Here is a 23,680-nt window from a genome sequence, read left to right as displayed (position 1 = left end):
TAAATTTTATCCTTAAAGAAAATGTCAAATACATATATATTGCATATATAAAAACTCCTTTTTAAGGAATCTAATCTAGAGTTATCAAGTACTATGATTTGTACTTAGTACTGCTGTAAGATACAAGTAGTTCTAAGCAGAGTTATTTTCTGTTAGATTATGGTGTTTATTATTAAGTTAATCCCTGAACAGTGAAGGCTTTACTTATAGGCCTGAATATCACTTGTATTTATGTGGGCTTGACATGCCAATATTCGATAGGATATTTGGCTTGGTGAAGGAGAAAATAAGAAATCTTTATGTACTTAATTTTCCCTAGTAAACTAACATAGGATGATTGTTATATTGGAGGATGGTAATCCTCCAGTATAACCATTTTCAGGATACTACACCATTTCAGGATTAAGTAGTATCTCATATCTGGTCGATTGTTTATAACCGTCTCTCTTACAACACCTAAAATACAATATTTTTCAATAAATTAATCTGTCTATTGTATTGTGATCTTTGAAGTATTATGATTTTTTGTACAATATTACAGGACTGACAGCTGTAAGCAGTGCAGAAGTTCTTGATATAATGTTTGCTGATTTCCCTGAAAAGTATGAAGAATTTCGTAAACACATACGAGAAAAACAAGCACGTGAATTATCTTCTAAACAGAAAGGTATACTTTAAAAAAGAAAAGTAGATAAATCAGTCAATCAGATTCCGAGTATGGATTTAAGATTATTTTGATATTAGTCGTAATGTGTAACAGGATCATCGTATATGAAGGGTGTAGAATAAAAGTATAAGATATTTGTTTAATTTTTTTAAACAAAATGTAAGTATTCATAAAAATGAAATATACGCTTAGTAGTTTTCTCTTTTTAAAAATAATATGCAAGTGCTATTTTTTAAAGGTGTGATTGGCTGCAGCTGTGTAAATTTTGTGTGGCTGTTGAAATGCACGTGTGCTCCGGCTTCCGACATGTCTTGCACAAATGCAGATGCTATTTGCAGTTGTAGCATCACTGTGTATGGTTTGTATTAGGAAGTTCAAATGTTTCAGATAATTGAGCTGTTTGCCAGTTATAAAATCTGGTAATTGATCTGATTTTTGATCGCGAGGAATATGTTAGCAGCAGACATTCATCGCCAGAATTACGGGCTTAATTCAGTGAGTGACAGCAAAGTGCTAAATGGGTGAGACTGTTCAAGGACAGGTGGACAATATTCATGATGAATCATGATAAAGTCAGACTTCTGTAATCACAGACAATTTGGTGCGCAAAGTTGACACTAAAATTTGTGAAGATTGGTGATTCACGTTCCACTTTGTCACCGATATTCCCACAAGTTTCAAGATGCAAAATACAAAATTTTACAAAATTGTTTCTGAAATCTTGCAGTTGAAAAAAGTGTGCTTTGCAATAGGTTCCTGGACTGCTTTCTAAAGAATACATAAAAAAGCAGAATGGTTAGTGCTTTAACATTTTTATCCCTATACAATGAAGTTTAAGACTGCATTGTCACAGGGGACAAGACATGGGTTTCTCACATCACATCAGCATCAAAGCGGCAATCAATGGAATGGCGACACACAACATCTCCAGTCAAAGTGAAAGTCAAACAGACAATGTCACACGCAAGATCATGTATGGCAACTGTGTTTTGGGATAGACAGTGTCCTGTTAATCAGTTTTGTGCCCAAAGTAACAGCATTAAACTCAGATGCATACTGCAAGACCTTGACAGGGTTAAATAAGTGCAACTACTCTGTAGGCCACATAAATGGCCTACTGATATCAGGAGTTTTGTTGTTGCATGACAATGAACGACCTCATTCTGCTACTCAAACTCTAGAGTTAATCAATTCTTTTGGATGGGAGCAAATTTATCACCCAGTGTACAGCCAGGACCTTGCGTTGAGCGATTACCACCTGTTCTGCTGCTTGAAAGACTTCTCGGCAGTCAGCGGTTTGACACCAATGAAGAAGTGAAAACAACAATTGAAGACTAGTTATATTCACAGGTGACTGATTTCTATGACGTGGGCATAAACAATTAAGTAAAATGTTGGGATAAATGCTTAAATAAACAAGGTAATTATGTAAAGTAGCATAAAGTGTAAAGAGTGAAATAAAAATTTTTTTTGACAATTTCTTTATCAGTTTTGTTCGTATTAAAAAAACGGACCATGCTTAAAAAGTAGCCCTCGCAAATATGATTATTTTGTGGTTAGTTCCCATTCTACCGGTAGTATGCACCAACTTATGTATGTTTATTTAAAAGCCATTTTGTAATGGGTTTAATGACTAAAATGTATGCAAGATATGTTTTTATTAAATAAACATGTTATATCTATTATAAAATTCTTCATAATAAGCTACATGACAATAATTACAGTGATTCTTAATGACTAAAATATCATTTTGTGTATATATATCTTTCATTTTGTCTATTTTGTACTCTTTGGTCGGTTAGTAGTTGCTAAAAATAGCCACTGTTTGCAGTGAAACAGCCACTACCATTTTTTGTCTTAATAGGCTTTTTTCTTGAGCCCTTTCTACTCAAATTACCTTATCAACCTATTATGTATGCCATTTAAACTAATTTTCACATTTCATATTAATGTGCAGATTATAAATTTTATAATTAATTATGTAGTGTTTTTTCATCTCACCTAATATCACAATTAATGTGACTTATAAACTACTACATTATAAATTTTAAACGAGGGCTTCTATTTGAGTACAGGATCCAGGTAGCAGATTGTATTTTCTTAGTAGCAGGCCTGGGCCCAACTAAATGGAAATGCGGGTTCTCTTTTTTGAGAAAAATTCTGATTCAGTAATATTTTCAAGGTTGGAAGCAGTCATCAATGCCAGTCTTAAGACGTAGACAAAAATTGTTTTAAAGAATCGTGGATTTTTTTCTTTACTAAGTTGACTGGAGCTAGTACTGGGATTAATATTTATTTTTTCCTGTTTTATATAACATTTATTGATAATCATTATAAGACAACTAAAAGACAAGATTAGCATTGATAATCATTATATAGAGGGTGTGAATTTATGAAATATTTTGGTTATAAAATCTGTCGAACTTGAAAACACCTAATACATATAAGCATACAGTAACACATTATTAAAAAAAATTTTCAAAGAATAAACAAATTATAAAACAAAAAATTATCTAATCATGTTTAAATATTTAGTAACAGAAATTGAAAGTTCTAACATGGCAACAACATAAAACATATTTACAATCGACATAATTTTATTCGTCATTAAAAAGTAATTACAAAGAGAAAACAGGTTTGGATATTTCTGAAAGTGTTTTAAAAGATATAATTTTTCTTTGTAGTTAATACATGTAATGTTTGTTAAATGGATACAGCAATATTTTGCTAAGAAGAGCTATATTTCAATATTACTGACATTTACATTTATCTTAACTTGACATTCAAATAAGTAATCGCTGATAAAATTCTTTTGAATAGTATCTAATGTAACTAGATTTTAATGTACAATATTTATTTTTTAAATTCATGATATAAAATTTCTTACTTTACTATTGCCATCGATAGTGATGGTTGATTAACATTAATAAAATGTAGTCGTAGACTTAGATTGTTGATTGAGTAAATTTGACTTACCGTTGCTTTGAGAAAATTTGTTATTATTACTAGTTTAATACACATCAGAGAAGTATTCAAAAATGTCATCCTATTGCACTTTGTATTCCTGATTAACCACTGATTACCACTGAATTAACCATTGTGATTAACCGCTGAATTACGTATTATTTTCAGTGAGTTTTATAAAATAATGATAATTTGAAGTAGTTTAGATTATTTGGATTTGAAAAAGTACTGTGATTTTCATGGCTCTCCAGAACACAAAATCACTAGGCTTTAAATCATCCCTTATGTGATGATCACTTAGTTGTTCATCAGAACAATATTCTGTAAAAGGCTATTTGAGGTTGTGCTAACTTGACGACTCAATGAGGAGAGTTTCATCTCATCTTGCTGTTAAGCATTGGGGTGGCTGATATTGAACAGCTAGGGAATAACATCTTATAAATTCCCAATTTCCTTCAAAGAATAAGCTTTCTACTCTTTTTTTTGTGATCCCACAGCCATATGAACTCAGAGTACATTCAATTTCTTCTCAAAAATTACGTGAGAATTTGTATATGATAAATCACTCTTATTGTTACCAGGCCATTCAATTTGAAGTGTGTTTAACTGAGCTTGAAAATTGGATCTGCTTCACAAGAAATAAATTCCTCACAAAATTCCACTCTTCTGTCAAAACCATGTTCACAAAGTACATGAAGTAATCTATCATGGGTGAAAATGCTTAAAATTTCAATTATTTTGGTTATTTCTTGCTAATACAAGTCCTCATTGATATTTGGTGGTTTTTTTTTTTGTTAATATCTCTTGTCGCAAGTTGCTTTTTTTCTAAATTGCACTAGTTCTAGGCCTATTTGATCTTGGAATATCTCTTACACCTCTAATTTTATCAAATGTTATTTTCAGTTTATGCAGATGTTGATAGGCTATTTTTACATGGATTTGAATACTAGATCGTGGATACCGGTGTTCTTTGGTGGTTGGGTTTCAATTAACCACACATCTCAGGAATGGTCGAACTGAGAATGTACAAGACTAACACTTCACTTACACTCATACATATATCATCCTCATTCATCCTCTGAAGAATTATCTAAATGGTAGTTACCGGAGGCTAAACAGGAAAAAGAAGAAGATGTTGATAGGCTGATAATGAGAATTAGGAAATCTTGAATGAATTCTTTATGGAAGCAGTTGTATCGTATTATTTTTCTATTGACACTGAAGCATTCATATAAACTTGTTTTTGTGTTTTGTACTTGAGCACCATTATTCTTATTGTTGGTAAAAAATGAATTAGACAATCATTGAGTTGTAATTATTTTTAACTGATTATTACATTTCTACATGTTATGTAATTTTAAAGAATTTAAATCTGCATGCTGGAGAAACCGACTCGGTTGAATTTCATACTTCATATGACTGACTTCCTGTACTTTCTTATATGTGATTTGAAATAAAAATTATTTATAATTTTATATTTATAAATTGTAGTCGTGCTTCTTGAAAGAGAAAATTTTAACAAAAGCAGTTGCTATTGAATCTGCTTAAGTTTGTGACAGGATTATGCTTGTTGCCATGGTTTATACCGGTGTGAATACATGTTCATATAAACTATAATAATATTATAGTTTCTTAAATATTTTTTAAGTAATAAAATACTTATGAATTAATTTACTAAAATTTGTATATGGTATCTAAAACTGTTAATAAATTTTGAAAAAATGTAATGTACTGCCTTTTTGACAGATATCCTTTCAGAATTTTTCTTGAGGGTCATTAAGAATTTGTAGAATGTATTTGCATATAGTTGTGTATGATTATTTGTACTCTGTTAAATGTTGGAATCTTAGTCTTTATACAGTTTTTATTGACAAAAGTACAATTTTAAAGTTTTATTGCAATCCTATGCCAAAAAAATTCAAACCAATTTTAAGAAGTAATTACTTTAGTGTTGTAATAAATATTTCGTATGTTAGAACAGTTAGCATAAATGCTGTCTGAGGAAAATCTCACCTATTACTTTAATTAAATTTCTTATATGGCTAATATTCATGAGATTTTTATTTCAGTTTTTATAGTTTTTTTTTTTTTTTTTTTTTTTATAAAACATTAGTTAATCCATGGGAAAAGTTTGCATTGCAAAATATTCAACAGTTTCATATAATATTTGATAAAAAACTTGTCCTGAAATTTTGCTTAACTTGATTCAGACTGAAAAAAAAGAATAATTTTGCTCTGTTTTTTTTTATCCGTAAGTAATGCGGTTCTATAAATGCACTGTAATATTTTTTTAAATGTTTGGATGAGAACAACAAGAATAATCATATAAATTTTATTGCTTCTGAAAACTGCTGGGTTTTAGTAACAACCAGCAGTTTGCTGGGTTACTTTCTGTTGTAACATAATGGTTATTGGTTTTTTGCTACTTTATTCATGGAAAATATGTTTAAGAGTAAATGTGATTGTGCATATTTTTTATCAGATTTTGATTATCCATAATTTATATTTTGGGAATAGCCGAAAGTTGGAACATTTTTTTTGGAAGCTAAACCGGTTTTAGAAGCGGTTTCTTGATGCAGATTCAGCAATTAAAATTAAACTTGTAATAATAACATCGGTTGTTATAACTTATTATTAATATTTATAGACTGATTTTTTTTTGTGGCTTTTTTATGTCTGATTTTATAAAGAGATTTCTTTTGGCTAGTTTGTTTCATTGTATTAATTAAACTGTTTACGACTATACATGTAAATAAGGTTATTCAAATATTAACAATTTTAAATCTATTTTTAACAAGCCATTTGTAATTTTTTGTTTGTTTAGCGGCGTTGTGCAGTTTATTAGATAAAAAGAAGTTAGAACAAAGAACAGATTCTAAACAAGAAGCTATCCAGTCGGCAGCTAGTTGGAATAGTAATTTAAATAAAACAAGAGCAGAACATAGACGATGTTCATTAGATCTTCAGTCATTAGTAGTACATTATCCTAAGACCAAAGGATTAAAAATGTGTCCTACAGCAGATCAGCCACGTCGTATCAGTAATTATCCGGTTGCATTGATTCCTGGGCAGTTTAGTGATTTCTATAAGAGGTATTTCTTATTATTGTTAATTTAGTTTTAAAAATTTAGTTCTAGTATTTTCATTATACCTACTGTAATGAGTTAAAAAAAGGTTATTGAATTTTAAATGTATTATTTTAAATTTAAACCTTTAGGAACAAAAGTTATCCAGTTTTCATTTAAATTCACCATTACAACTAGTATGTAATTAACTAGTTACCATTTTTTCAACATCATCATCACTCGCTTCAATGATTCATATGCTTATTGGCCATTTCATTAAGATTAGTATCATCATCAGTAATACTAATCATTAGAAATGATTTCAGATTAATATCAAAATAAAGTTAAAAGGGAGAATTGAAACTTGAGATGCAATTGTAGAAATTCATTAAAAGACACTCATGCAGATGGAAGTTCAGGCACAGCAGAATTTTATATTACTTGTTATTATTTATTTTTAGTAACTACAATTTAAAATTGTTATTGAATTCTGTTGATAATAGATCGTAACACTGATCAGTACAATAATTGTAAACCTACAAGTTTAGTAGTTAAAGCTGAAGTCATAAATACAGTATACTGATGGGAGTGTTAACGCTGATAAAAACAGTTGTTACATTTTGTTTTTTTTTTTTTTTTTTTTTATTTTATGTGGGAATTGGTCAGTATTTGCACGTAGCAGTCACATTATTGATTAAGAACTAAGGTTGTAAAGATTTATCATAAGGGTTATTGCATCAATAAAAAAAAAGTTTCAAGTGTGAACATATTATTTATGTCTTGCTTCTTTTTATTTCCAAGATGCTAGTAACAAAGATTGGAGTTGTCTAGAGCCTTCAGATTTTAAGAGAAATAAAGACAAAAAAAATTCTATGAAAATAAAAGATTTTATTACTTTGTTGCTTTTTATTTTTATTATCTTATCTTATTTCTCTTTATTATCTTTTTATTATTGTATCTTTTTCTCTTCTGTTCATATTTTACTTCATATCATGGGTTGAAGAACTCATTTTGCATGGCTTGTTAGGACAGATTAGTTGAAGGTGAAAAAAGAAAGCTGTATCAGTTGATGTAAATTGTGAATTCATGCCGTTTCAGTTTATTCTAACATTTATCAAATTTAAATCTACTTAATTGTTATTTCAAGGAAAATATTGTTATTTTAAACATAGGAGAATTTTAAGGAATTCTCAGAAATTGACAGTTTCTAATTAAGATTAAAAGTTAATTCGTTAAAAGTTTCGAAAAATCTTGATGAACATTTTATTGAATATATGAATATAATATAAATGTTAATGTAATATGAAAATGTGTATACATAATTTTAAAGTTGTATTTATTTGTTGCTTATTAAGTTGATTTTTACTAATTTTTATTTAATTAAATATTAATGCTGTAAATAATTAAAGAGAAAAATGATTAGATTTTAAATTAACTCAAAACCTGCTGACTATATTATCTTCAGCTGCTTACCTTTTTTTAGGCATTTTGCAAGCAATTTTTAAAAAAATTATTTTTTCTTTCATAAATTATAAAGTGTTATGTATAATTTTTTTCAGAAAATAATGAATAATTATGTAACACAATAGCTGTACTTTATTTGAGAAAGTCTTGATGAAATATCACCAAAAAAAAACATTTTCAGTTTCAAAAGTTTCGTTCCACATAAACCAAACAAACACTATCATAACCATAACCAAACTTATATATATATATATATATATATAACATTCACAATTTTGTGGTGTTTAAGAAAATGTACACTTTTAGCTACCTTGCATTACTAGGAAAAATAAAACTAAGTTATTCATATACTATATACAACATTTTGGTGCTCTAGGGAACCCTAATTGGATCCATCCTCTGTATCTTCAGGGCAATTTCTTTTTTTGTCTGCCTTATTGGGGCTCGAAAAGTGTTCCAACTTATGGAAGCATTGTGGATGAATACCACAGTTACAACCTGGGCAGTAGAGATGGCTGCGGGATTTTTTCTGGGCGGTTGAACATACCAGATACAACCGCAATTTGATTTGCGGCAAGTGTATCTATTGATGCCCTACATCTTGTGGTTCTTTTATTAGCAGATTCCAAATTGTGTCAGAAAAAATGTAGAAATATGCCAAAGGGAAACTGCTTCTCTGTTGGTAGTTGTTTATGACAGGATTCCTTACTTTGAATTCTTTTTCGACTATTAATTCTGATTCAGAAAGGTATGCTCTTACCCATTTAGGTTCTATGTGTTGAATCACAGATTCTTCGTCACTATTATTTACCTTGTGTTCCGAATTGTTGTCATCATCACTTCCCAAAACACTTTCAGTAGGTTCAAACAATTCTTCATTAACCAAAGATAAATCGCTTAGATTATCAAAATCAAAATCATCTATAGCCACATTACTATCTTCTTTGCTGCCTAAGTCATGTAAATAATTATGAATTTTAATACTTTTTGATAACTCACTCATATTTGATTACCAAACCGCAACTGAAAAGTACCAATTTAGGTTTCAACTGACTGCAGGGGAGCAGAAAATGTTCAGACCCCTGAAATTTCCCCCAACACATTTTTTTTCAGTCAGATATTTCCCCAAAACTAAGACGAGGGTTTATTACGTTTTTCCGACCAGTTTGTTGTATGTAATGAGTTATAAAAAGAGAAGTAATAAAAATACATTGGTTGCAGACACTTAATTTATACAAAAAATACAGAAATATTAGCTTGATCTTTTGTTTTTTTTGTGTTGTTCAATTGGGTGTTTATTTACAAAATGATTTCCAAGTTTATCGCATCTGCCGCCCCATTCACAAAACGCACAGCTTACATCTTGCTTACTTTTAAATGTTCACATAGTTAATTAATGTACAGTTATGATATTTTTATATTCACTAGACTGTGTGTTGTGTATATCACTTAAAATGCAATTAAGCGAATAGTGCAGTATAGAAGAAATGAGACATACTCACACAGGCAGATACTGGTTACCACAATGCATCTTATCAGTAATGCATCCCTTGCCTGTTGCGATTTGAGTCTATGAGTCATCGTTCACCAGGAATGATGTTGCTACCTTTATTCTCATTATGCCTAATACTCAATAGGATGAATGTTTCTTTTCATCCAGGTAGTTAGTTTTCATCCAACCTCATGAAAGTCACCCTATCTCTGACCATGTATGGCTCCTGGACCAAGAGGACCGCGAGATCGTACTCTTCAAGAATCCTCATGGTTTTATTGATGGCTGGCTGGGATGATGCATCAAAACTTTTCACCAAGGCACAAGGAACGCACTTTACAGGCGTGGTCTCATTAGGGCAGTTAACTGCTCTGTGCCCAGCAAAGTTGTAATGATCACATATCTCCGACTGTGTTCTACAGTAAAGAGAGGTGTGACCAAAGTCTTGACATTTGAAGCACTGGGGTACTTCTGTATGGTTGACAACTATGCAAGAGGTCCACCCAAAGAATAGCCGACCACCGGCCACCAAGACCTGCCAGATCTTAGGCAAGATCTCTTACCTCAACTTCCAGATCACCCTGGTTCCCTTTAGGAAGCCCACGACAGCCATATCCAATGCTGCATTTTAGCTGTGTACCACCTTGAGGATTTCAGGCTCTTCTGCCCTCATTGCCCTTGACAAATCGTACACCAATATTTGTGGCCTCCACTCGGCCAGCAACTAGCCTACAGCCTGTTCTTCTTCAGAACATTGGCCTCCAGTAGCTGCTTTGCCTCCTGCTCACTTATGACCTCCAGGACCACTCCATGGCCCCATGTTTTCTTGACCTGGGAGATCTGGAACATTTCTGTCCGCAGGCCCGGGACCTTTATCACAGTCAGCTCCATCATTGCAGACAAAGCCCCCAGACCAGGCATTACTGGGACCACCTTGACGGTGGCCGGTTTATTTTTGGTAGCTGGCACCTGGACTGGTGGCTGGGGACTAACCCGCATGGGCCAGGTGCAGCTGTTATTGCAGTGAAGGAGACAGGCTTTTCCACCTTCTCCTCCGCCCGTTCCAAGGAGGTGTTGATCTCACCAAGAACCCTGTTGCCAGTTTGAAGTCCTTGACTCCTTCCACCACTTGGCCCACCTTGCCCGAGAGTTGATCAATGACCAAATCTGGCTAGTGCTCTGGTGGCCTTTGCACTTCAATGAAAGCTCAGAACCATCAAGCTACATTTCAAAAGCTATGAGTCGACAAGCTGCCAAAACTTGGCTGAAATTCTCGACTCCTTTTTCACTGATAGCTTGGACCATGCGGTCCGTATCTCTTCAATCTGTCCTATACCTTTAGCCCTGGAGCTCACCTTCTCAGGCCTCCCCCTGGCGACCTCCTGCTCAGGGCAGACCATCACACTGCTGCTTTTCATCACCTTCAACTTCGGTAGGGGACGCCCTTCCAACATGTTTTGCCTCTCGCCACCACACTCTCCTCGTGCAGTTCCAGTCAACACCTTCTCTGCAAATTCGATGCAGAGGCTACCTCAGGCTTTTGGTGCAATTCCTCCTTATCCTGGGCAGGTAAGGGTACTCCTCCTGAGCAGACCTTAGGGTCCTTAGTCAAAACCTGTGGCTTTGGCAGATACCTGCTGATCGACCTTCGCTGTGTGAAGGGGTCAACAGCTACCAAATCCTTGGCTAGATCCCCCAAGTCGTCCAGGCAGTCTCCTCCAGATTGCTGCTCCATACCGCTGTTGTTGAATAAATGCACCAGCTGAAGCGGCCAGGCACTATGCTATCAGGTTGATTGAACCTAGCACCTAACTCAAGACTAGGTGAGCATCTGCAAATGCAATCCAAGCAAGGCTGTCTGTTCTTACACAACCCTGCTCAAACAGTCAAAAGCGAAAATGCTCCTAATGTGTGACCACTGGTGAAGTCAGATTGAAATCACTTCCTGAACTTGGCAGAGGAACTGAAATTTCCTTGGCCTCATGAACTACGAAAATAGGGACACTGACACAAAGGAATTGTCCTAATTTAGCCGACAGTAGCACTATTGCAACACACTATGCCCCTGTTTTGTATTACACTCTACAGCAATGTAGATTGACTAACCATCACCGATTGTTATACAGCTCCAACAATGAAAATGTAGAACACTGCTCTTACTGAAAAGGCATACGGTAATGCATTGCAAGTTTGCAGTATGGTACCAGAGGCTGAGGAGCGATTTTAAAATGGTTATATAAAACATTAAAATTTCTCAAAATTAAAGAAACTAAGAGATTTAGTACACTTGATAAAATGCATTGCGATTGCAACTTTAGTGGTTGAGATGTACTTGTAAATGCATTGCAATCGTGATGCTTATTAGTTGCTTGGTTAAGAAATTTTTCATTTAGTTTTGTAGTTTATAATGTGTATTTTTTTGTTATAGTTACACTCCTGATGAATTACGTTATTTTCCACTTGACACAGTAATTTATGGCCCTATGAAGCCAAATGAAAGACATGGTGGTGGATCTGATGGCAGCCAAACTGATAGCGATGATTCAAGCTCATCTGATGATTCCAGGTAAGTAAAAATCAACAAGCTGTTGATTATATCATTTTTATATCGGTTTGTTGGTCATATCAAAAACTTCATATAATTCTCATATAATGTCAAAAAAACAACCATACAATAGCAAATATCAACATAAAAATTTTTAATGTACCGGTGCTGATTATTAGAATCATTGGGTAATTGAATTAGCTGGATTATTGAATCGTTTTCTAAAACCCAAACCAAAATACAGGAAATTTGTATAAATTTTTTTGCGTAATGGAATCAAGAATCGGTTTATTGAATCAACATTTTAATATTTTACGTTTATTTGTTATAATACAAAATGGATTATTTATTTGTATCGCATTGCATTATATTGTTTATGCTGTCACTTTACTGTAGTACCCATATTTAATGTTTAAGTTGATTACTTCCAGGAAAAGGGTCATATTGTACCATGGTCTTGCCACTAGCTGGCTAAGGATAAATAGTGCGGTGCCAGAATTTCATTGGTAAAAAAATGGCAGACTAAATATACATGCAGTGCAGTACACTTAAAGCCATTCATTCGTCTTTCAGTAAGTTTCATCTTTCTCTGCACATACAGTTCGATTCATATGTTTGTTTAAATCTTTAGTTTTCTTTACGTTGTTAATGTTCAGTATTACTTTTGTTTCATCGTGATCATTTGTGATTTTGTCTATTTGTTTATTTTTTGTGTACTGTACTGAAATTTTTGTGAATTTCAAAGCCATGTCACATAAATGTAAGGATTTAAATTTATGTGAAAAATTAGAAGTTTAAAAGAATAAGATGAAACTTTGTACATGTAATCAGCAAGAAGCTGCAATACACTGGTACTTTCTCAGGCTTCACTTTCCCACATCATTAAAATCCGCAACAAATTGCAGGCTGCAGTCGTCCTAAATGATAATGTGAACAGTAAGTGGAAACGTGATGGTATGAATGAAAATGTTGAATATGCTTAATAGATTCACTGAGGTAAGAACATTAAATGCAGTCATCGGTCGTGGAATCTTAATAGTAAAAGCCAAACTTTTTGCAGAAAACTTTGGTGATCATGATTTCAAACCAGCAGATTTGGCTGTCTCGTTCGAAAGAGAAAAACAATATTGTTACAAGAAATCATTTTGTGAAAGATTGAATGTTGATCAACCTCTGTTACAGACTATTGGAGTAAAAATTACATTTCTGAAATTTTAAAAAACTTCAAACTTGGTGATATCTGTAATTGCAATGAACTAGTGTTGTATTTCTCAGTACTTCCTGATTTTTCATTACTTTTTTTAAAAAATTGACAACTTGGGTGTTAAAAAGCAGAAAGATCGCGTAACAGTTCCCATCACTTGCAACATGAATGGAAGTAATAAAAAAGAACTCCTTGTTATAGGTAAATAAAAAAACCCTAGATGTTTCCATGGCGCTCCCTTGCCGCTTGTAAACTATAATTTAGACAAAAATGTGTGGAGGTCTGATTTGTTATGATTTACCTGAATGAAAAATTAATCAGTCAGAAAAGAAAAATAGCTTTAATTTTAGACAGTTGAACAGCGAGTTATAATTTAAAAAACATAGAATCATTTTTTTTTACCATCAAATATGAAGGCTTTAATACAGCAATTGATCAGAGAATTGTAAAAACCTTGAAAGTTTTATATAGGAAAATATCAGGAGGATGATAATTCAAGTGATAGATGAAGCCGGACAAGAACAGACTGTAAATTATATGGCAAAAAAGGTTACACTTCTACATTCTGCTCATATGTTATGCGAAGCTTGAAATTAATTAAAAATTGAAACTATTAAAATTTCACTGCTTTTAGAATTTTGTGAAGATTAATCTGCTCTTTTTCATTTTTCTGTAAATTGAACTGTAAATTTTGTAGTGTGATAAATAATTTTTTTTAGTTTAATAGAAGAATCATTAGTACATTTATTTCAATATCACTATTAGATCATTAATAGAGATAACAATAACATACTATTACGAGGGATATGCGGAAAGTAATCGGCCTGTCAAAATGTTAAGAAAAAAAAGAAGTTTATTTCTTTATTCGTGTAAGTGTCCTGTGACCCTCTAATTTTCTTCTTTCTTATAAGATAGATTGTATTGTATTGTTCAGTTAAGTTCAGATTTGGAACTTGTTCATTCATAATATAGGATCTTAATCGACAGTGATTTATCTTATTTTTCAATTCAAGTGTAATATAATATCTGTTCATAGTCACTCTATTTTATAACTGAAATGTGTGTGTTAAATTAATTCAAAAAGGAAATCACAGGGCACAGGCCTTCTAAACATTCTCTACAATTGATCCGCTAGTGAAACATAGTTCTCCCTGGTGATGGAACCATTTTCACTTAGATGCACTTTCACCTGCTGCCACTGTTTGGTCTCTGTGTATAATGATGAATTCATGTTTCATATAAATGCTATGAAACATGGGAGAAACTCAGCGGAAACACATTTAAATAAGTCCAAACACCCTCGGGAAGTGTTCAAACAAAAATGCGTTTGACTGTTAACAAACACGACACCCATCGGGTAAAAAGCTTTTTCATACCCAAAACGTTATGTAAAATTAGTTGACACAATCTTATCAAGTTGTTTGTGATGTCAGCAAATACTTCATTTGGCGATCATTTAATATGCCAATGAAAATTTTTTTGATGATTTCATTGGTCATAGGATTTTTGGGTGTTCTGAGCAGTCTTCATCTTGAATAGGTATAAGAGTACGTTTAAATTCAGCAGCCCACTTTTTTACTACTGAAAACAAAGGGAAAAAATTCTTTAAAGTGGAAGAAATTTTGTATGCCCCTTTAGTATGCTCCTTGTATATGCTCCATAAGAGTTAAACCTTTTAATTCCTAAATATTTCTGGAGTGAACTGTGTCCACAGCCTGAGTTTTTTTTTTTCCCCCTAATAATACTTTATTTTTTAAAACTTGATTTGCACTAGCAGCAACTGATTTCTACTGTTTTTTAACTTAGAACCTGTACATTATTAAATAATTGTACAAAAGGACCCAAATAAACCAAGGAGATGGAATCCCTAATTATAAATAAAGGTTGCACTGATAAGTAGAATATTTTTATACAGGTGTACATACTGGTACTGTTTTTTTCTTTTTTTATGTTATGAGCATAAAATAAAATTACGTATAGACCTACTAAACATACATAATAACTAGAAAATACAGCCAAAATAACAACCCCCCCCCCCACCAGAGGTAAAATACCACATTCTAATAACAAAACAGCTTCCATATAAATTTTTTTTTTGCTTGATGATATCACCACATAAGCTTGAAACTTGTGCATGGTAATTAAAGTCTAATTTCTAATAAAAATAAAATAACTAGCCTTATTCTAAAGATATAATATTCTATTTACACCCTAAACTGTTCACTGTTTACAAATATTATATATTAATGTTATAATCTGTTTACAACTAGTTTCTAAAAGTGCAGGAGGTTGTGATAATCTTGAAAACACGGATGAATCAGTTTTTGTCAGTCGAAACTGTCATTATCACTTGCGTTTAATATTATATATCATTACCATTAATTTTCCCCGAATCTTTAATATCTGATGCAGGATAAGTGAGATACAGAATTATTTCATCATAACAAATAAAAGATCTAGCCATTACAACACATGGAATAACATAAACATAACCAAAACGCTTCTCTTATATTAGCAAGGTGAATACCATTTAAGAAAGTAACAAAAAACATAACCTTCTGAATGTATCATTTCTAAATAGAAAAAAAAATGCTTAAATTCATAACAGCATGCATTATTAGTATTAACAAAATGAACATTCATGTATGGGCATAGTAAATAAGATTGTAACATACCATTATGTGTGTCACCATGCAGAGACATTTAGCTGCTGACGTATTGGAATGTTTGTAGGGAGCAAAAGGTTAAAACAAAGTACTTTATTATAGTTCAAACTTCAAATTCTGTTTATTTTTCAGAAAATGTCAAACTTGTTTGCTTTGCTCAATTGCCACAAACAAGCAACAAAATGGATGCATCTGTAACTTTACAGCACATCCACAGTATGCATCTAAAGGTTCATGTTTGATAAATATCATAGTCATTTGGGTCATATTTGCACGATCTCAGTGTCAGTCAAGAACTTTCTAAATGACTCTGGCATAAATCTATTTTTTTGAATCGACAATGCTAAATTTTATATTCTGTTATTATTAAACATTATATTTGTATGCAATCTCGGCATATTACATAATCCAAAAAGGAAATTTTTTTATGAGTTCAGTAACTTTTTTCTTATTGTTTCTTATTTAAACTACCTATATTAAATTTCATATATATGGTGTCCAAGCTAGGACACCAGCCACCATGTAATAAACTTAGTTCCAAGGAATCGAGATACCATCAAGTCAGCCCACCATGTATTTGTCAACTAAATAAATATATTGTCAGGTTAAAAAAATTTATATAAATTTCACTGAAGTATTTTTTTCTTTAGTACCTTTTTTTTAATAAAAGGATTGAATCAAAAGAAAATGTCAACGTAAATTTTTTTTATACTTTATTATATACTTTTTATACTAAAATTATTAAGAGTTACTTTATTTTGTGAAGTAATTAATATTTATTTTATGTAATAGTTATTAAAAATTAGAAAATATATTTTACAAAATTATAAAAGAAATAATCAGTATATAAAACCTATTTATCTTTAAAATCTTTCTTCACTGTACCAGAACTCCCAGAGAACAATTCTCTGGGATGTATGAATAACTCTTTCCCTACAGAATTATGATGTTTATTATTATAAAATGAATAGTATGTATATATTTTTTAATTATTAGCCTTTTCAAAAAGCTTTTTTTATTTTATGAAGAAAAGGATGTATATATATATATATATATATATATATATATATACATGAGGGTAATAAGTCAATTATTATCCGCAATGTAGTTATAAATTTTGTTACAATACAAATAGGAAACTTACATGTACATCATTTTTCAACATAGTCCGCTAGCATTTCGACGCACTTGGTCCATCGTTGCACAAGCTTCCTGATGCCCTCATAAAAGAAGATTTTCGGTTAAGCTGCGAGCCAGGATTGCACCGCTTCTTTTAACTGTTTCGTCTGAAGGTAAATTGACAGCCCCTTAATACCTCTTTGAGTGGACCAAATAAGTGGTAGTCAGAAGGAGCAAGATCAGGACTACACGGAGGATGAGCTAGTACTTCAAAGTTGAGTTTCTGGAGCGTTTCAGCAGTGTGGGCAGCAGTATGCGGACAGGCATTGTCGTGCAACAACACAACACCATTCGACAGCAGTCCTCGGTGTTTGCTTCGAATTGCAAGTTTCAGCTTGGCAGTAAGCATCTCACTGTAATGTGCACTGTTTATTGTCGTGCCCCTTTCTTCACAGTATTACAGTACTGGGCCTTGTGAGTCCCAAAAACCCATAAGCATCAGTTTTCCTGTTGACGGTTGGGTCTTGAACATTTTTTTTGCAGGGCGAATTTGGATGTTTCCATTCCATACTCTGCCGTTTACTCTCCTGCTCGTAATGATGGATCCATGTTCAGTTACCAGTGATGATTCTGTCTAAGAAGATGTCCTGTTCATTACCATAGCTATCCAAATGTCCAAGCGCGTTTGTTTATGCAACTGTGTGAGTTGTTTTGGGACCCATCTTGCACAGACTTTATGAAAGCTAAGTCTGTTGTGGCTGATTTCGTTTGCAGAACCGTGACCAATTTGTAGACAATGTGCCACATCATCAATAGTTACTCGTCTGTCTAAGAAAACCATGTCACCTGCACGCTCAATGTTTTCCTCATTTGTGGTGGTAAACGGTCATCTGGCTCCTTCATTGTGCGTAACACTTGTGCGACTGTTTTTGAGTTTTTCAATCCATTCGTAGACATTCTGTTGCGGCAACACACTATTCCCATACTGTACTGAAAGTCTTCGATGAATTTCGGCCCCTGATAAAATCTTCCGACCACAAAAAAAAACAGATCACTGAACATTGCTTTTCTTTGGTGCAAACAGAAAGCGGAGCAGCCATGGTTAACGGCATGGCAGCGATAATGGAACTAACCTAGCACCATCAAACCTGCACAGACATAACAATTAAATCATGCATGCATCATCTACGCAACACGACAGTACTACCAACATAAACAAAAATATAACTAAATTGCAGATAATAATTGACTTACACTCGTATAATATATATATATATATATTAAACGTCCTATCTTAACGTCCGGGTTAATATGTACATAAAGTTTATAATAATTTAAAACAGAAATAAGATTAATTTTAAATATTTTTTTCAGAATTAAAATGAAATGTATTATCGGGGATCTTTGTTTAAATCATGATTTAAATTTATTTCATACAAAATGTAATTATGAGAAAGTATGATGGTACTTTTCTTTTTTTAGTGACACTTCAAGTGAAGGTACACAAGATACTGAAGGTACATGTGAAGAAGATGATAAAGATCGTGTGAAAGAACGCCAGATGGAAGAAGCTCATTGTAAAGTATGTGGTGGTGATAAAACAAGGAATAAACAAGATCAGCCTGAAGTTTTGATTCATTGTGCCCAGTGCACTAAGAGCAGTCAGTCTTCTTTTATTCAAAATATAACACAGTGCTCTGTTAAAACTACCAATGAATGATTTTTTTCATGATTAATGTATTATTACTTCTTTTTTTTTTGACCTATATCAGTGGTAGTCAGCCTGGTCCCTACTGCTCATTAGTGGGTGTTCCAGCTTTCATGGTGGGCAGCAGGGGTTTTGTCCGATTTTGTAGCACTTTCCTTTTTTTTTAAATTTAATCGACTTTTTAAAAAATTTTCATAGCATTATTTAAAAACATTTTTCTTAGGTTTTCATAAAATTCCCGGTGACAATTAAAATTTCAGAAAATATACTATTTGTATTGCCCACGCTCAAGTTTAGTTCATGTCATGTAAGTGAAACTAAATGGTGCTATAGTGCAACCGCAAACAAAACAGTCTCATCTCAGAATAGCTCGTGCATCTGGTCAGTATGCAGTTATATTTATGAGAGTGAGCATATGCCTACAGCTTTAAACAAAACATTGTGACCCCGTGTCTCAAATAAAGAGGTACGTTCGTGGCTATTTGCCAAAGTACCTGAAGTTGTGTTTCGTAAAATCTGTTATAAATAAACAGTATTTATTGTCATAAAACATTATCCGATGAAACAATGAAGCCAAGTCGATTACGAGAACGTCTTTCTACAAAGCATCCAAATGATAAGGACAAGCCCATTGAATATTTTCAGGAAATATATAAAAAATTTCAAAGTCGTTTGACAATCATTGCATCATTTAAGAAACAACATGCAGTGAATGAAGATGGATTAATTGCTGCTTATTGCATTTCATAATTAATTGCAAAAAGTGGTAAAAGCTATAATATTGGAGAAACTGTAATAATACCCTCCATAAAAGAATTAATCTCAACAGTAATGCATCACGATATACCTGAAATTTTAAAAATATTGCCCCTAAGCGGTAGCACAATAAAACGAAAAATTGAAGAAATGGCAGTTAATGTTAAAAAAATTTATAATTATTCTCCAAAAGTCTTCATTTTCCATGCAATCGGATGAGTCTATCATCAGAGATAATAATACTTTATTGATGGCGTATGTACATTATTTTGATGAAGACAATACATTACGAGAAGAAATCCTATTTAAAATAAATCTCATCACAGATTCAAGAGTATTATCTATACTTAATACTGTGAAATCATACTTTACAAAAAATAATATTATTTGAGTAATATTGTTGCATGTGGTTGCTGTTGTGGATTTGCCAAATGTTTTATATATTCATGTGTGGCGCACAGACAACATCTTGCAGGAAAATATCTAAGTACAATTCTCCATTCATCATTAACTATAATAATTTGAGCTGTAAACAAAATCAAGTCCGATGCAAAAAAAGTTAAAATGTTTCGACAACTTTGCGAGGACTATAATGAAGATTTTAGTAGGTACTTTTGCACACAGAAGTCTGGTGGCTGTCAAAGGGTACGTCTTTGGCTTGTTTTGTAGCATTGTATGATAGTGTCATATAATTTTTTGAAAGTAATAATGAGACCAGTCTGTGTCACCAGTTAAAAACAGTAAAGTATGATGCCTTTTATTTGGCAGATATTTTCAAGAGATTTAATGATGTCAACTTGCATCAAGGAGCTAATAAGATTCCTATAGTATTGTGTTATCATTTACTGACAAACTTGAACTACTTTGTTATAATCTATTGAAGAGAGAATTTCATCAGTTTCCTAAATTGTCATCTATAAAAGATGATGTAACTTCCAGATGATATTGACAGATTCAGTAGCCACCTCAATGAACTTAAATTGGACATGGAAAAACGATTTGAAGATATTTTGAAATTGAAGGTGTATGAGGATTTTTCATCAAAAATCCTTTACCGCAAATGTTGAAGAGGCTGATACAACTTATCAAGAACTGTTAGAAATTAGATATGATAAAGAAAATAAACAAATTTTATAGTGGTGAATATGAAAACCTATGGCAAAATAAAAAAATGCGTGTTTTATATCCAGATATGCGTAAAATAATATTCAGTTTGTTGATACCTTTCCCTACCTCATAACTTGTGGAACCATGCTTTAGTGCTGTTAATCATATTATGACCAAAAAAAGAAACTGCGTGAATATTTCCGAAAGAGGAAACCTTTGTTTGTCCCTTACAAGATTTGAACAGATATCCAGTATTTAGTTTCACAGCATCAGCCTCAGGGAGCTCATTAATAATTTAGTTAATTAAATGTAATTTCATCAGACTTCATGCTTCTATATATGCGAAGTATAAATAAAAAGATATATTAAACTACAGTAAGTTGTTAATAAAGATTTATTCTACCATACTTAACGAAAGTCTGACATAAAGTATTTGGTAAGTAATTATTATTATATACTTTAACTTGCTGTAACATTACTTTATAAATTCTATAAAGTAAAGTTACTTCCCTACTTTATAAATCACCATTACTGTGGAACTGGTGGGCGGTTAGAAAATTTTACTACTAACAGAGATATAAAAGTGGGCGGTAGGTATAAAAAGGTTGACTACCACTGAGCTATATTATCCTTTATAGTCAACTGATGTAAGTTTCTATGTTTGAAAATTGAATTTATCATTAACAAGCTATAGGCATTGAAGTAAGGCTGTAGTTAGGTAGAGTGCAGCTGTATTATACAATACAGGTTGTTGGGAATTGGCAGCAGGGTGAATTATTTAGTTTTAAAAACCTCTTAATTCGAAAAAACAAAAACTTGTTTAAGTTTTTAAACTTTGAGTTGCGCGCGTGTGCACACGCATATACACACATATATTTCCAAGATAGGACAAAACTTGTATTCGGGTTGTTAATTCAAATCATTGTCAACAATTTCAGAGAATATCAATCTGTTTACATATGAATACACTTATAATTCTTGTAATCAGATAAGTAAATCATTAGTAATTGAATAAACAGTTGTAAATAAATCTAAGGATGCATTGCACCTTATGGCAGAGTCATCTATATCAACATAACAGTTTAATTGGTGGTAATAAATTTCAGATTTCAATTTTAATTTAATTTATCTAACTATTATTGATTTTCAATAGTACTGGTCTATAGTTTTCCAATGGGGTTAATTCTTTTACAGCTAGTTAAAAAAATTACAGTGATAAAAATAGTATATGAACATGTACATGGCAGTTTTTCACAGTTTTTTCTTTATATAACTGGCTTATAGAATGAACGGCTTTTATTGCATTGTTTTATCCATTTTTTGTTTGGTAAAACCTACATGACTTAATTTTAGAAATGAATTATAATTCTGAAATATAAAAAAAATGTTTAAACACCAAAAATCCAGCTTAATTCATTTACTTGGCTTATTTTGTACTTAACGTTTTTTTGCATCTAGGGTTCTATAGGTCCTTGCTGGTCTAAGAAGAAACTCTGTAGTTTTTACTTGCCAGTAGAAACCCTGGCAGTAAACATTTGTATAATTTCATTTAAGGAGTATTCTTTACTTTTAACATATGTAAAAAGATTCTACGAATTGAACAATTATTTTTAATAAAATACTTCAATAAAAACTATAATGTTCTAAAATTTACCCGCCTAGATGTGTAAATTATTTATATTTTTTATACCTGATTTTATTAAGACATTAACCTTAAAAAGAGTTGTTCCATCAGGGTGTTTTTGATGGTAAAATTAGGTTAATTAACGAAATACCATTTGCTTGATCGGCGGTTTTGCTTATTGTAGTTGTTTACCTGGTAAATTATAAAATTGGTTAATTAAATATAAATCCGTATATAGTGCACAGGTTATTATTGGATAGTGTTATAGTACATGTTTATATTTCATTTGATTGGTTAGTGTTATATTTATCTTTTATTTTTTTCACATCCTATGGAAGTTTTTTTACAATTATTTTTTTTATAACTGAAATAATAAACATATTTTTATTTATATCTGCAGTATATTATTTTTATAATCATTTCAACATAATATTCTTAATGAGGTCATTGAAAAAAAAAAAAAAACAATTATTTTTAATGATGATATTTTCCCATTATAACACATACTTTTTTCATAAACGCCTACATTGTTCATACTTGCCTACCTTGAACCCACTTTATTGTCAAAGACATTGTGTCCAAAGTGAAAAGTTTCATAACTGTGTGGGTAATTTTTTTAACTGAACAACTGTGTATAAAATACCCTGAATATAGCTGTGTATAAAAGCAATATCCATCTGTTAATGGAAGGATTAAATAATTAAATACAATTTATATTTTGTAAAAAGGGATGCATTAAGAAAATGCCAACCTCCACAGCAGTGTGGAAGTGTCTCAGTCTTTCATTTGGAAGGATTTGGTTTGAATTCCCCATTAGGCAAGGCATTTTTCATTTGCTACTAAATTTCTATTCTCTGTTCCTGCATACAGTGTTCAAGTTTACATGGTGACTAAAAAAAAATTAGTTTCAATAGCAAATCCACAATGTGAAGTATATTTCTAATTCTGTCTATTTTGACGGTAACGTTCTTCATATTGTGATTTTCCTTCACAGTAAATCTCTTGGTTTTCCTCTTCAGAGTGTGGCAACTCCATTTCTTAATCACTCTACTTGTTCATGATCTATGCAACAACTATTTCAGTCTTGCAAAGTGTTACATCGATATAAATTTGTAGTTAATATATGCAAAACTCTATATTATTTTAGATTTATCAGAGGTTGTTTTGCATTGCCTCCTCATTACTGCAATATATGAAGTAATGTAATATTAGCTTGCATCAAAATAACCATACTTGCAGTGCTGAAGAACCAGCAGATATCATAAAGCTCAGCATTGTAGACTGTTCCAACAGTTTCTA

General features: G+C 32.1%; 1 protein-coding gene across 8 annotated transcripts in view; it reads left to right on the top strand.

The window, feature by feature from the left end:
- The window catches only part of e(y)3 (PHD finger protein enhancer of yellow 3), a 117,874-nt gene that overhangs the window by 44,722 nt on the left and 49,472 nt on the right, over positions 1-23,680 (top strand). For all 8 annotated transcript variants that reach the window (XM_075377242.1, XM_075377241.1, XM_075377238.1 and 5 more), the window contains 4 exons: positions 542-667; positions 6,456-6,723; positions 12,081-12,218; positions 18,669-18,847. In XM_075377242.1, coding sequence (XP_075233357.1) covers positions 542-667; positions 6,456-6,723; positions 12,081-12,218; positions 18,669-18,847 — 711 coding nt within the window. The remainder of the gene's footprint in view (positions 1-541; positions 668-6,455; positions 6,724-12,080; positions 12,219-18,668; positions 18,848-23,680) is intronic.

Source organism: Lycorma delicatula, chromosome 10 (genome assembly GCF_047948215.1).
Source record: "Lycorma delicatula isolate Av1 chromosome 10, ASM4794821v1, whole genome shotgun sequence".
NCBI classification, from domain to species: domain Eukaryota; kingdom Metazoa; phylum Arthropoda; class Insecta; order Hemiptera; family Fulgoridae; genus Lycorma; species Lycorma delicatula.
The sequence above is the reverse complement of the archived record's forward strand: the minus strand, read 5'-3'. Positions and strand labels throughout refer to the sequence as shown.